This window comes from Neovison vison, chromosome 3 (genome assembly GCF_020171115.1).
Source record: "Neovison vison isolate M4711 chromosome 3, ASM_NN_V1, whole genome shotgun sequence".
In the NCBI taxonomy this organism is placed as follows: domain Eukaryota; kingdom Metazoa; phylum Chordata; class Mammalia; order Carnivora; family Mustelidae; genus Neogale; species Neogale vison.
In genome coordinates, this window is record NC_058093.1 from 25,957,348 (window position 1) to 25,970,922 (window position 13,575).

Here is a 13,575-nt window from a genome sequence, read left to right on the forward strand (position 1 = left end):
TCCAGAAAGAAAGGTTGACAGTAATTAAAAAATATGAAAAGACTCAGCTCACATACTTTTAAATTTTTTTTTGTTAACTAAAACCCTTTACAGATACTACCAGTGGTTCCCAAGCCTGGCTTAGACTATCTACCAATACCCCAATTAGTATTAAAATTACTTATTTATTATAACATAAAATAAGTGTAGTAGAGGAGTTACAATGATATGGCAATAATATATATACATATTATTAGTACTCTGGCTTTTTTTATATGGCTTCATTTATTTCCTTTCAGCATAGGCAATGGCATCCCTATTTTGTAGATGAGAAAACTTAAATATTGCCTGTGATTTCTGAAAGAGCATACATAAATTATTGATATAGCACCAAACTGGAATCTGGGCCTAATTTTGCCCAACACTTACTCTACTGTTAAGGTACAGCAGAAGCCAGTGTGTCCTCCCCAAGCATCATGAAACCAAACTACACCAAGTAGAGCAAGTAGTAGATAACCTAGGTGTCAGTCCTAGCCCCTGACACTAATGTGGTAACATTTGGAAGTGACGCCATTTATGTGCCGGTATACCACTCTCCAGAGGGTCATAAAAGGTGACAATAGTAAGTCAATGAGTGATGGGCAAGCAAATCAGTTTCCAAGCTGGGAATCCTTCGATCAACAAGGTGATCTAGAAAATCATTTACCACTTATGGAGAACATTTGTTGATACTAAAAGGCTTGATTACTCACTCTCCAGAGTAGTGACGACTCCCTGAGCTGGTCTGCTTGTCAAAGTGTCCTTAAGGGCATAGACGCTCACTTCGTATTTGGTGGCCACCTACAAAGAAGGACACAGTAAACTTTAGCAATGGGATCTTCTAAAGCACAGGGTGTTTTACTACAGCATTAGAAAGACACAATGGTTATAAAAGAAAAAAATACACTAGCAAAACCCACAGCACTATAAATTCCTACATGAATTTCATTTCTACACTGCAGATGATCAACAGCACATGTAAATTATGTGAATTTAAAAATGTACTTAGGGGTTAACGCCAAGTACGCTATAACTTACATACTTACACGGAATCGATCCAAAATGGGGAAAATGGGTATTAGCCTGTTTTTCTCCTTTATGATTTGGCAGGTGCTGAGCATTTCTTTGTCTGATCATGGAGAAGCAGAGAGAATGCTCTGTTCTATCTCTGAACCCTCTCTCTGTGATTTCTCTTGGAATTGGCCTTATGTTAAGAAGTACATCAATTTCCTAGATTCCTGGCTAGTTTTCCATATGCATGTCTAAAGGATTAAAAATGTTTCAATGGAGGGAGGGTCAGATAGGTTGGGTACAAACTGGAAAATATTCCTTGCCAAGGCAACAGAGCTCAGAAAATGCATAATCAAAAAGAAGCTATGCATTCAGTCTTTGGACATATGAATTGCCTCCTCCACATACGCACATAAAATCTTTCTAAAATAAACAAAATGCATATATAAAGAGCTGTACAAAAGCCAACACTATTTATACAAGTCCATCCAGACAGTCATCTGGAAAAGCTAGGTCAATATAAAGAATTCTATTTGGCACAAAATTACAATAAAATTATTTGACAACAGAGGCAAAGAACACTAGTTAGATGATTATTATGGTATTTTTCTCTCCACCACCTTAAATTGTGAAAGAGATAATTACAGTTGATCCTTGAAAAGATCAAGGGTTAGGAGTCCCGAACTCCTGCACAGCTGAAAATCTGCTTCTAACTTTTTTTTTTTTTTAATTTATTTATTTGTCAGAGAGAGAGAGAGCGAGCACATGCAGACAGAGTTCCAGGAAGAGACAGAGAGAGAAGCAAGCTCCCCGCTGAGCAAGGAACCCGATATGGGACTCCATCCCAGGAGCTGGGATCATGACCTGAGCTGAAGGCAGCCGCTTAACCAACTGAGCCACTCAGACGTCCCTGCTTCTAACTTTTGAATCCCCCAAAAGTTAACTAGTAAAAGTTATACTGTTGACCATAAGCCTTATTGATAAATTGCTGATTACCACATACTTTGTATGCTATTTGTTATTATATAATGTATTCTTATAATAAAATAAGCTGGAGAAGGGGAAATGTTATTAATAAAATCTAAAGAAGGGAAAATACATTTATAGTCCTGTACTATTTAAAAAAAAAATCAGTGTCTAGAAATGAACCCACACAGTTCAAAACCACATTGTTCAGGGGCACCTGGGTGGCTCAGTGGGTTAGAGCCTCTGCCTTTGGCTCAGGTCATGATCTCAGGGTCCTGGAATCGAGTCCCACACCAGGCTCTCTGCTCAGCAAGGAGTCTGCTTCTCCCCCCAACCCTGCCTGCTTCTCTGCCTACTTGTGATATCTATCAGGTAAATGGATAAAATCTTTAAAACAAACAAACAAACAAACAAAAAAACCATGTTGTTCAAGGGCCAACTGTACTTTTTTCCAATGAAAAAAGGGCACTTCTCACCATGAGTCCTGACACAACCACAGATGAGCTGTCCGGAGCGAGGTTGATCTCCTTCATCGGTCCGGTCTTCTCCTTGGGGGTCACCCGCACTCGATATCCTGTGAGCTGAACATTCGGTGCCGTCCACTGGGCGGTCAGGCTTGTTGGTGTGACCTGAGTGAACTTCAGGTCGGCTGGTGCAGGAATGGCTGTTGGGATGGCCACTGGTTAGAGGTTATCTTATAGGAACCGGGGAAAAGGGACAGTACAGTGGATTCCAAGAAGCAGAACAGATGTGCTTGGGTTGGGTTGGGTTAGATGGGTTCCCTCGGGCGAAGATTCAATATGAGAAAGTACAAGAAGGGATACAAAATAAAGAAAACATTTGCTGAAAAAATGTGTTTTATATCCACCAATCTCAGAATCACTGGAGGCACTTGGGTAAATGCCAGAAGTCTGAGACACTTGAGGTTTTAGAAGTCATTTTTGTTTTGTTTTGTTGCTTTCCCTTAAAAAATAAAAACAACAACAACAAAAAATCAAAATATCTTCTTGACCATTAGGATTGATTTTCCATTTGTATGGAAAGAGGAGCAATAGCTGTTTTCCTCGATAAGCGATCTTTGCATGGAAACCATTTCAGGGGTATTCCACACCCCCAAAAGACAGAAGCATGTTTTTATCCTGTTTATTTGAACCCCACAGCAGACAGTGCTGCTAAATTTGAAGTATTCTCTGTGGTGCAGCGTAAGAAGAAAATTGGCTCACAACAGAAGCAGAGAAGAGAAGCGAAAAGCAATAATACAGATAGCCACCCCCAGGGTTTATGCTGTCACAAGGACACAAATTTAGCATTCCACTCTGCTTCAGAAACAAAGCACGAGCAGATAAAGTATTGTGGAAAGCATTTGCCCTAAACTGCCTCCTATGTGTTTGATTCTCAATCCTTAAAGCAAATCACACACTCCGCACACGATCTCCACCCAGAGAAGGAAGGTCTTACCTACGTGTTCTCAGAATCGTGCCGCTAGGAAATGGCCCAGTTTGGATTCCTTTTTTAGAGTTAAGTTCTAGGATGCCAAACTTCTTTCCTTTATGCACAGTGAGCATAACCACAGGGAGTCAGGGTTTAAGGAATAATCCACAATTTTAGGATGTCTCACTCTATGGCCTTATCTATAAGCCAAGCCATTCTAAAAGGTCCTTTATTAAACTGTATCTGAATATCACGTAAACTTTACTCTTTATGATGATTCCCTTCTAAAGAGGGTCTGTCCTACTAGAGAGGCTGTTTTGTTTGGGTTTGTTTGACCCCCTTACAGGGACTCCAGAGCCCAATAGAATGTCTAAGTCACTCAGCGGGGCGTGGAGCCGCAGCGCCCGCGAGCACCCGTGCTGCGGTGGACGGTATACCTGTGGACTGGGTTCCAATCAGGGGCTGGCTCTCCATATCATCGTGCAAGGCAACCACACTGACTGTGTACTCAGAACCCGGCCTGAGGCCTTGCAGCTCTGCAGTGTCCTCTTCACCATCAGGTGCGGGGAAGAGCTCACGGATTCCATCCTCAGGGCTCGAGTAGGTCACCCTGTACCTGGAAACTTGCCCCTGTGGGCTTTCCCAAGCAATTTTGATGGAATCGACATCCACATCAGTGAATGCCAGTCCTTTAGGGCGGTCAATGTCTGTTAGGCAAATTAATGGTAAGAGGTTATGTGAAAAGCAAGTTGTGAAATGAGCATTTTTATAACGTGCAAAGCAGTTCCGCAGATATCATTTTCTCTGATGGATTCAATTCCAATTAACCCACTAGCAAATGGGAAATTACTTGACACTCGATTACGTTTCTTTCGGTTTTAAAAAAGACTTAAGGTCACATCACTTATTAAGACGTAGGTGTGCGTGAGACACACAGGCACCCTGCAAAATAGCCCCACAGAGAGGATTTTTTGCCATTAATTTTCCGGTATTCCACCAAGATTCATTTTTGCAGTGTGATGTTAGTCTCACAGACCTGGATTTTCTATACCTTGGAAGTGGTAAGGTTGATTTTCAATGTTAGATTCAGATGATTATAATCCTTCTTTAACTCTTCTCTCCCCCTCCCCCCACTATTTACATTAAATGCTGCTCCAGGCAGTTTTCCAAATGCTCCAAACGCAATAGCTTCATGAAGCCCACTGCTATCAACTTTACCATCCAGTCATAGAAAAGAAGGTCCAGGCAAAATATTTTGTAGATTTGGCTATAGGCAAACAGGGTTCTGCTGAGGCCATTTGAGCAAATGAAATTCAAAGCACAGCAACTATGAGAGCTCCATAACTTCTTTCCCTTGATGTTCACTGCTTGGCACCAAGAAGGAAAAATGTCTGTAAAGGACTCAGCTCAAGATAACCAACTAACCAAGTGGGCTGTCTCTACGTGTACTTGCAAAAGACACATGGAGGGCGTTCAGAGGCCTAAGAACAAAACTGACTTTGAAAATGGGGAAGAAGCATGGGTTACGTACTCGTTACTGCAGTTTGAACCAAAGGCGGACTCTCTCCGTCTTGATTCTGAGCATAGACACTAACCACATACTCCACTGTGGGCTGCAAACCTTCAATGGTCATTTCTGTTTGATCTGCAAAGGGAGGGAAAAGTAAATGTGGCACCTGTGTCATCCGCTGTTAAGGCCACAGATGTGACCATCTGCGTTCAGGAATAAAAGCCTGGTGGCCTGGATTTTTCATTTGTAGAATTATCACGAAAACATGGATAAGTCAGATATGATTTCTCTTGGACGGATATACTCATGGCTAATACAAATTGTCATACTGGAGGAAGGTCAAACTAAAGGATACACTCTAATATGAAGCCTCCAACAATGAAGGATGCCGCTCTCAGAAAACATGAAAATTAGTTTAACTTTAAGATATTCCCTTAGGATCCTAATTTTACCAGGATTTTATATAAAAACAAAAACAAGAGCTAAAAGAATCTTAAAAAGTTGGGCCGTCTCTCTACTTTATGTGCATGACTAAATAAAACCACAAAGAGATATCTAATAATGCAAGATGTCCACACCATCAAACGGAACTTTGCATGTAAAAGGAGAAGTGCACTTCTCCAAAAAATTCTGAATTCACAAATGGGGAAATGTTTACATAGGACATAAAATTGTATGGTACTCAGACCTGGGTGGTCATGTATTTTAAAAAGCATATTGTGGGGCCCTCTCCTGTTTATCCTGATGAATGGGAGATGCTGGTTATTCTCACCTGGGCCTGTGGTTTTCGTTTTTGATGGTCCTGGGCCATTTTTGGGAGTAGTGGTCACTCTGTAACCAGTAACGGGGGAACTTGAAGGCAGCCACCTGACGCTAATGCTGTTGTCCTGAACATCAGTCACTTGCATCTGGGATGGTTTGTCAATTTCTACAAACAAAAACAAGGAGAAACCAGTGAAGCCCCAGTCGGTGGGGACAAGAATGGACAAGGAATGATTCCAGTCCTGGTAGGCACAGAAAGATCTCTTATTACCATTAATGACTCCCAGGTAGTCCTTTGGCAGAAACATGCAGATGGTCTTTGGGAGGTGGGACCTGCATCTAGTTACTGTTCCCTTTTTTCAGGATGGCTGCCTCATACACAAAGAAACTATATGCCAAGTAGGTGTTTGTCTTCTTACTTTATCAGCTCATTCATTCATTCATTAACAGATATTTTCTGAACACCCTTTATACCCGTCTCTACTGCAGGCCCATGGAATATATCCATTAACAAAATAGACACAATCTCTAACCTTTGTGGTGCTTCTTTGCTTCTTTGAATAACTGGCTCGAAGCTCTGTTAGAGCTTCATCTTGTTAAAAAAGAAAAGAAAGTTGGTGCAGCCACCGTGGAAACCAGTGTGCAGATTCCTTAAGAAATTAAAAATAGAGCTTCCCTATGACCCTGCAATTGCACTAATGGGTATTTACCCCAAAGATACAGATGTAGTGAACAGAAGGGCCATCTGTACCCCAATGTTCATAGCAGCAAAGGCCACAGTCGCCAAACTGTGGAAAGAACCAACATGCCCTTCAACAGACAAATGGATGAAGAAGATGTGGTCCATATATACAATGGAGTATTATGTCTCATCAGAAAGGATGAATGCCCAACTTTTGCATCAACATGGACTGGACTGGAGGAGATTATGCTGAGTGAAATAAGTCAAGCAGAGTCAATTATCACATGGTTTCACTTAATGTGGAGCATAAGGAAAAACACAGAGGACATTGGGAGATGGAGAGGAGAAGTGAGTTGGGGGAAATAGAAGGGGGAGACAAACCATGAGAGACTGTGGACTCTGAGAAACAAACTGAGGGTTGGGGGGTTGGGTGAGCCTGGTGGTGGGTATTAAGGAGGGCACGTATTGCATCGAGCACTGGGTGTGGTGCATAAACAATGAATCTTGGAATGCTGAAAAAAATAAAATTAAACTAAAAAAAAAAAGAAAAAAAAGAAAAGCAATTCTGCAATGAGGAAAATACCATGGGAGAACATCACAAACCTATCTGAGTAAATATTCCCCTGATATTCCCCTGTCTCTCCAAAGGAGGAGTCAGTACCTGTTCGATAATCAATGGAAATCGGCTTGCTGCTTGCGGGGCTGTCTCCACGACCAGTGACAGCATACACGGTGATGGTGTAGTCTGCTCCAGGTTTAAGGCCACTGATGGTAGCTGTGGACTTGCTCCCAGGCACAGTGAACTCCTGCACAGGGCTATTTCCTCCTGTGTGAAAAGGGGTTAGTTCAGAGCGTGAAGGGCTGAGAAATAGTTGGGGACTGCTGAGCAATGACATTAACATACTGAGAAAACATTTAGTCACACCCTTGATTAATCCCTTTAAAAGAGAATTATTAGTAGGGCCTACATGGAAACGTATTTATTTATGCATGTAGTGAACCTTATAGTAAGTGTGTAAAAATTGGGAGAAAATTGCAGTTGATGCTATTTTAACATTCCAGTGTTCAAATGTGACGGAGTTGTAGATTAACATTAGAAGGAGAAAGAAGGTAAGTCCTCGACCCAGGATGGAGTATACTGGGTTCCTTTTTCAAGACATTAATGTAATATATTCACGTTAAATAAATGCAATATATTCACGTTAAATAAAATTCTGAAAATATAGGAAAATAAAAAAATATAAATCACTTATTATTTCATCAATGATAATATATTTGTGAATTTGTAATTCTTTCTTCCTCAGCTCTCCTGTTCTTCCTTTAGTAGGATACAAACAACTCTGTATCTTGGTTTTGCCACCAATTAGAGCATATATATATTTTTTCACATATTCTTGGAAGAGACAAGGCTCCATTGAATGGACTTGCCAAAGTCTCTTTAAATATGCATCTGCCCTTGGGCTTTGAGGTTACCCACAAAAGAATCTGGCTGGATGGCAGTGAAAGAGAATTTCACTAAGGCACCTGTTTCTCCGTAGGTGATCCTGTAGTATCTCACTGTGACAGCGGGAGCTTCCCAGCTGATCAGCACACTGGTAGGGGTTGCAGCAATGACTTCCAGGTCCCTTGGAACATCAGAAACTAGAAAAACAAGGCAAAGTTTACACATCTATAACTTTCAAATGATGCCCAGATTCATTCTGCTCTTTTTTTTTTGATAACTACCTTTGTAATTCCTGCATTTAATAATGCAGGTATTATGCAAAATTAGCAGAAGTAAAAATAACAAACAATTCAAGGTAAGGGGTTAAGGAGGCAATTCAGATTACGATAAAATGACTATTACAAATTTACTGAAGAATTTTTTTCCTTCAAGTTTTTGTTCTGAAAAATTCTAAAACAGTGGCGCCTGGGGTGTCTCAGTCGGTTAAGTGTCTGACTCAGTCTCAGCTCAGGTCTTGACCTCAGGGTCATGAGTCTGAGCTTCACGCCGGGCATGGAAACTACTCAAAAATATTAAAACAACAGAGAAGTTACAAAAAATAATTTAATGAACACCTACATTCCCTTCTCTTGGGCATTTGTTAATTAGTAAAAATTGCCAGTTGTTTATCTCTCTTTCTGTGTCTTTCTCTTTTTGTTAAACCCTTTGAGTCCGAGGAACAGGTATCATGATGCTTCTTGTCCCCTAAGTACCTCAGCATGTCTCCTAAAAATACCAATACCGTCTGATTTAACAATTCTGGTTTTATTTTTATTTTTTTAATTAATTAATTTATTTGACAGAGAGAGAGAGACATCGAGAGAGGGAACACAAACAGGGGGAGCAGGAGAGGGAGAAGTAGGCTTCCTGCTGAGCAGGGAGCCCGATTCGGGGCTCGAGCCCAGAACCCTGGGATCATGACCTGAGCCGAAGGGGGCAGACGCTTAATGACCGAACCACTCAGGTGCCCAATAATTCTGTTTTTAAAGGAACTCTGAAACAGGGATTTCTTAATATTTTGAATAAAATTTCAGGTATTAGAAATGTAAAAATACATTAATCCAGTGAGAAATTTTCTGCGATCAAGTTATCTTCAATAGAGCTAAAGAGGAGATTTCCTCCACGCATTCTCTCACTTCTCTCTCCATGCCTCATAAGCACAATCCATTTTTCTAAGAGACGATGATTCAGACAACACAAAGCCGCGTTCCAGAACATCCCGCCTGCCCGGAAAGTCCTCTGAGTGCCTCTGCAGACCAGAAAACAAGTTACCTGTTGACTGTTGACCAATCAAGGGAGGACTTTCTTCTCTGCCATTCAGAGCAACAATGCTGACCACATATTCTGTGCCCGGATTGAGATTGGTGAGGGTGATGGAATTCCGAGAGGGGGGCACTCGGTCTTCCCGAGGTCTTCCACCAGTGTGCTCGGGGTGATGGCGAATCCGGTAGCCAGTGATGGTGGCTCGAGGGGCAATCCAGTGGACAGTGAAAGAGTTGGCAGTGATATCAGAGAAGTCAATGCCAGTTGGGGAATCAAGACCTGTTGTTCCGACGCAGGGGGGAAAAAAAAAGACATCACCAGTTTAGGAGGTGAGGAAGAATGTAGGGAAGGTAACCCAGGGAAGCCAGTGTTTCTGTCCTTTCTCCTCAGCACAGCAAAATGCTGTGCTTGCTGTGCTGATTCTAAGCCACACATAAATGTCAAAATCATAAACTGCCCCAGTTCCAAATGGCCAACTCAAGCTTTTTCTTTTTTCTTTTGCTAAGTAATCCGAGTTATTTTTACGTGCTGTTACCAAAGGTTTCTGCCTCGCTTTTGAAGGCAGGTATTTAAGATATCTGGGAATTATTTTTCAAATGCTTCAGTGTTCAAGTATTCTGGGTTTCTATCCTGTAAGTGTGTCTCTCGAAATAAGGCAAGATATGCCCACTTTCAGGTTAAGTGTTTGGTTCGTAAAGAAGCTTTCTGCGCTCAAGAGGAAATTGTTAGGTCAACAGGGTAGTAATAATGCCAAACATAAAACTCTCAAAAATGAAAATAAGACATCATCCTGGACAGAGTACATGCAAGTAAATCCTCATGAATTGAAAATTTAGTGTACTGCAGAAAAATTAGTAAAAATTTTAGAGTATATCTCAAATTCAAATCAATTAATCTCTCTGGGCCTGTCCAAAATTTTTATTTTAGTATTAATAAATTGAGATATCACAATTCCTTTTTGGAACCAAGGGTACTATAATAAATAAATTAATTGGTATACCACATCGCACTGTTTTAAAAGGGAAAAATTAACAGAAGCCCTCATATTAAAGAGGAAATGTAATATTACAGGATTCAGTTAAACTTCTTCACATAGCAAATGGCTATTTCGCCAAGCAGAAAAAAACTTGTTGGCTTAGCAAAGGAAGGAAAAGACTTCCATGACAATGACAGCATTGGATCAGTCTTAGACAGAGCCGCCTAATGAGAGGGAATGGTCACCATCTCTAAACAACAGAGATGATATTATTTTTGGGAGATTTTTAAAAGGACAGAAAATAACGTTTCTGGACTATTTTAGTCCTCTCTGGAAGCCAAGAGTATAATCTTAGTGACTGAAAGTCAGGGTAATACTTGCAGAAGCGTCATTTAATTTTTAAGACCAGTGATCAGAAAGTAATGACAAGGCCATAAGCACCACCACCACCCCAGAAATGGAGGCACGTTTTTAGAAGCAGCATTCCATTCTGCTCTTTAAAATTGGTAGTTTTTTGATCCACATACTGCCAACACGACTCACCTGTTTTCTGCCTTCCTCTAAGGGGTATGCTCTCGTGCTGTTCGTATACACTGGAGACACTGACCAAATATTCTGTGCCAGGCAGGAGATCTGAAGAGGCAAGGAGGGCTTATTTTTAAATTGTGCTCAGAAGCATGAAAAAAGCAAAGCACACTTAGGACTATTTCAATGGATAAAATAACATACACAAAAGTTGAGTCCCCTGACCTACTCATACTGACGTGGGAGTGTCACTACCTACAGGTAGGCTGTAATGGGTTGCTAAGGAAAGGTCACCTTGCCTTCCAATGTCTCTAAGCTGTGCCCTCAGACGTACTTCTGAGAGTATGATTCACCCCGATCTGCAATAAGATGGTTGCTGCCACGTAGCATTCTCTCTGTCAGCCACTCAATATTACACCTGTTGAGGGCATGTGATAATAATAATCACTGTGGCTTGTCATTGACTTGTCACCAACAACCCTATGAAGAAGTTGGCTACTATTTAAAGCAGGCTTGTGGCCATCCAATAAACTGCAAATATTTCAAATGTACGGTTCAGACAGGTTTTGGACTATGTATGAATTTGTGAAATCATCACCACATTTATGACAATGAATGTATCCATCACCTCCAAAACTCTGGTTTAAAACTATCCCCATTTTACACATGAGAAAATGGAGGCACAGAGAAGCTGTCTTCTTTGACATCCTTGCCTGAAATCATAAACAGTTTGACCCAGGCCAAGACGGGTGGTCTTAATTAACCTTTACTGGAAAAGAGTTACAGTCCATGGGGAAACGGATTGGTTTTGCCATAACAAAGTAAGAACAAAATACTTAATAAAATTACATACACTTTACTGAGTATCCTCTTCTATCATTTTGAGGTCTCCGAAAAAGTACAGAGTGAGGGTTCTAATCTTTGGATTCTTCCTCATTAGACCCCATTCCCCCCCATACCATTTCTATAGAGGCCCCTGCAAGGCTTAGATGCTCAGACTCTCCTTTCCTTGTTCCTCGTTGCCCAGGGGTAATTTATTTAACCACTACAGACCCTAGTTGTTTCGTCTATAAAACTGGGTAATAATGGTTTCTCTGGGGGGAGATGGCTACTTTGCAATCAGAAGATCTGAGAACACATGATGAACATGTGACCAGTCTGTGGGGCAGACCTGGTCCTGAAGCAGGGGTTGCATACTGAGCGATGCTGTTAACTGCTGATCCCAGAGTGCTCCAGAAGACAAATAAGAGCCCTGTTGATGTACAGATATAAGGGTGTTCTCACTCTCAGTCGTGAAATGGGAAGGCAGGACTGTGGTCATGTTGAGCTGCCTTCCCTGCTCTAAAACATGTTCACAATATGGAGGATGTTTTCAGACTATCCTTTGGTACTGCACTATATGTGAGCGCTTTCCTTCCTTGTGTGGAAACCCATGCCGTTCTCCTGTGTTTATTCTACTAGTCCAGTGAGAGGATGACACTGACAGGAAACACAGCACCATGTCTCAGTCTCCTCCTATCTTCTTTAATCAACGATGTCTATTTCAAAAAGGCGCTATCTAGAAAGACACAATTTTCGTATATGGTTGCTGTTTTTCCAGGTCCTCAGCCTTCAGAGAAACCCTGCCAACAGATTCTTCCTGAAGTACCAGTTACCCTTCGGCTCTTTCTTCAAAACAGCATCCTGATCTATCCTGAATTGCTGTTTCTCTGCTTTCAAACACCAGAGATGACCTGCTCAATGCTTTTTTTAAAAAATGAGAGTAAAACAGATACGGTGACACTATTTTCAATCCTCACGATTTCCCTCTCCAAACATTTAGATTTAAAAGTCATACAGTTTCTCCTGACATTCGTTTATTTTTATGTGTTCATCTGGAAGCAGAATTTGTTTGAAGTCTTCGAACTTCGCTGCTGGTATTTTTCTACTAGGATCTTTAAAAAGTTGTAGATCTCAGAGATCTAGACATGAAAATCGCAATAAACATGACAGCTTTCAAAATGTACAGGGCTGCATATCCGATGTGGAGTTCAGCTTCTAGTTGTCACGTAGCTGTGTTCATCTTAGTTACTCCTACCTGAGAACTTGGAACTCTTTCCTGGGGCCCCAGCTTAGTATTTGGGGAACAGATACGGTTGACTGCTTACTTGTCAAGACCACTGCATTGTCTGAAGGAGAGATCGACAACTCCGCAACATCTTCCTCATTTTTCACCGGTGAGTAGCGCACCAAGAGGTTGGTCAATTCAATGGATGGAGGTGGGGCCCAGGTGACACGCATCGTGTCTGGACCAACATTGGTGAATCGCAGGTCAGTGGGAGGAGGAACAGCTGGTTTCAAAGGAGGAGAAAGACCAGGTTAAGAAAGTTTGAAAATGAAAGCTAACCCAAAGAGCTGGGAAGCTAAAAAACAATAACTCATGCATAAAGGAAATGAGTCACCATCATGCAAATGATCTAATCTAAATCTAATCTAAATCATAGTGAACTACTGTTAAAAATAAAACACTACACACAGTACTGTTAGGCCCCTTTAACCTTTCTGCCATCGGTATATATCCAAGAATAATTTGCATCTGCTTCCAAATACATGGATTTGAAGTGCATTATAAATACCACTGACAGTTATTTTATCCCAGGCTGAAGAGGCTTAAGTTGCCACACAGCAGAGAGAAACACAGCGGTGCTTTCTGAAGAAACACATGCACACAGACAAAAAGACAAGAGGGTCCTAAGTTTCCCCTGACCCGAGGTGACTACAGCTATCGGCATTGCTACAATCCCGCTCCGTGAACTCTACCTATAAGTGAAGAGATTCATGCAAATTGGTTCTCGGCATGTTTCTTACCATGCAGGGCAGAGAACCTTTGTAATGTTGCATGCTCAGCCCCAGACTGGTTAAAGAGGAGTTTTTTGGTTTTGTTTTGTTTTGTTTTTTACCTAGCCATG

The 13,575-nt window shown here is 41.2% G+C and overlaps 1 protein-coding gene across 12 annotated transcripts in view; it reads right to left on the reverse strand.

The window, feature by feature from the left end:
* The window catches only part of FN1 (fibronectin 1), a 66,737-nt gene that overhangs the window by 15,027 nt on the left and 38,135 nt on the right, over nt 1–13,575 (reverse strand). For 6 of the 12 annotated variants that reach the window (XM_044241551.1, XM_044241555.1, XM_044241558.1 and 3 more), the window contains 10 exons: nt 12,775–12,957; nt 10,646–10,735; nt 9,136–9,405; nt 7,905–8,021; nt 7,042–7,206; nt 5,709–5,864; nt 4,958–5,071; nt 3,864–4,133; nt 2,472–2,659; nt 732–819 (listed from right to left, as the gene is read on the reverse strand). In XM_044241551.1, coding sequence (XP_044097486.1) covers nt 732–819; nt 2,472–2,659; nt 3,864–4,133; nt 4,958–5,071; nt 5,709–5,864; nt 7,042–7,206; nt 7,905–8,021; nt 9,136–9,405; nt 10,646–10,735; nt 12,775–12,957 — 1,641 coding nt within the window. The remainder of the gene's footprint in view (nt 1–731; nt 820–2,471; nt 2,660–3,863; nt 4,134–4,957; nt 5,072–5,708; nt 5,865–7,041; nt 7,207–7,904; nt 8,022–9,135; nt 9,406–10,645; nt 10,736–12,774; nt 12,958–13,575) is intronic. The other 6 variants (XM_044241560.1, XM_044241559.1, XM_044241556.1 and 3 more) reach the window with 1 other exon arrangement.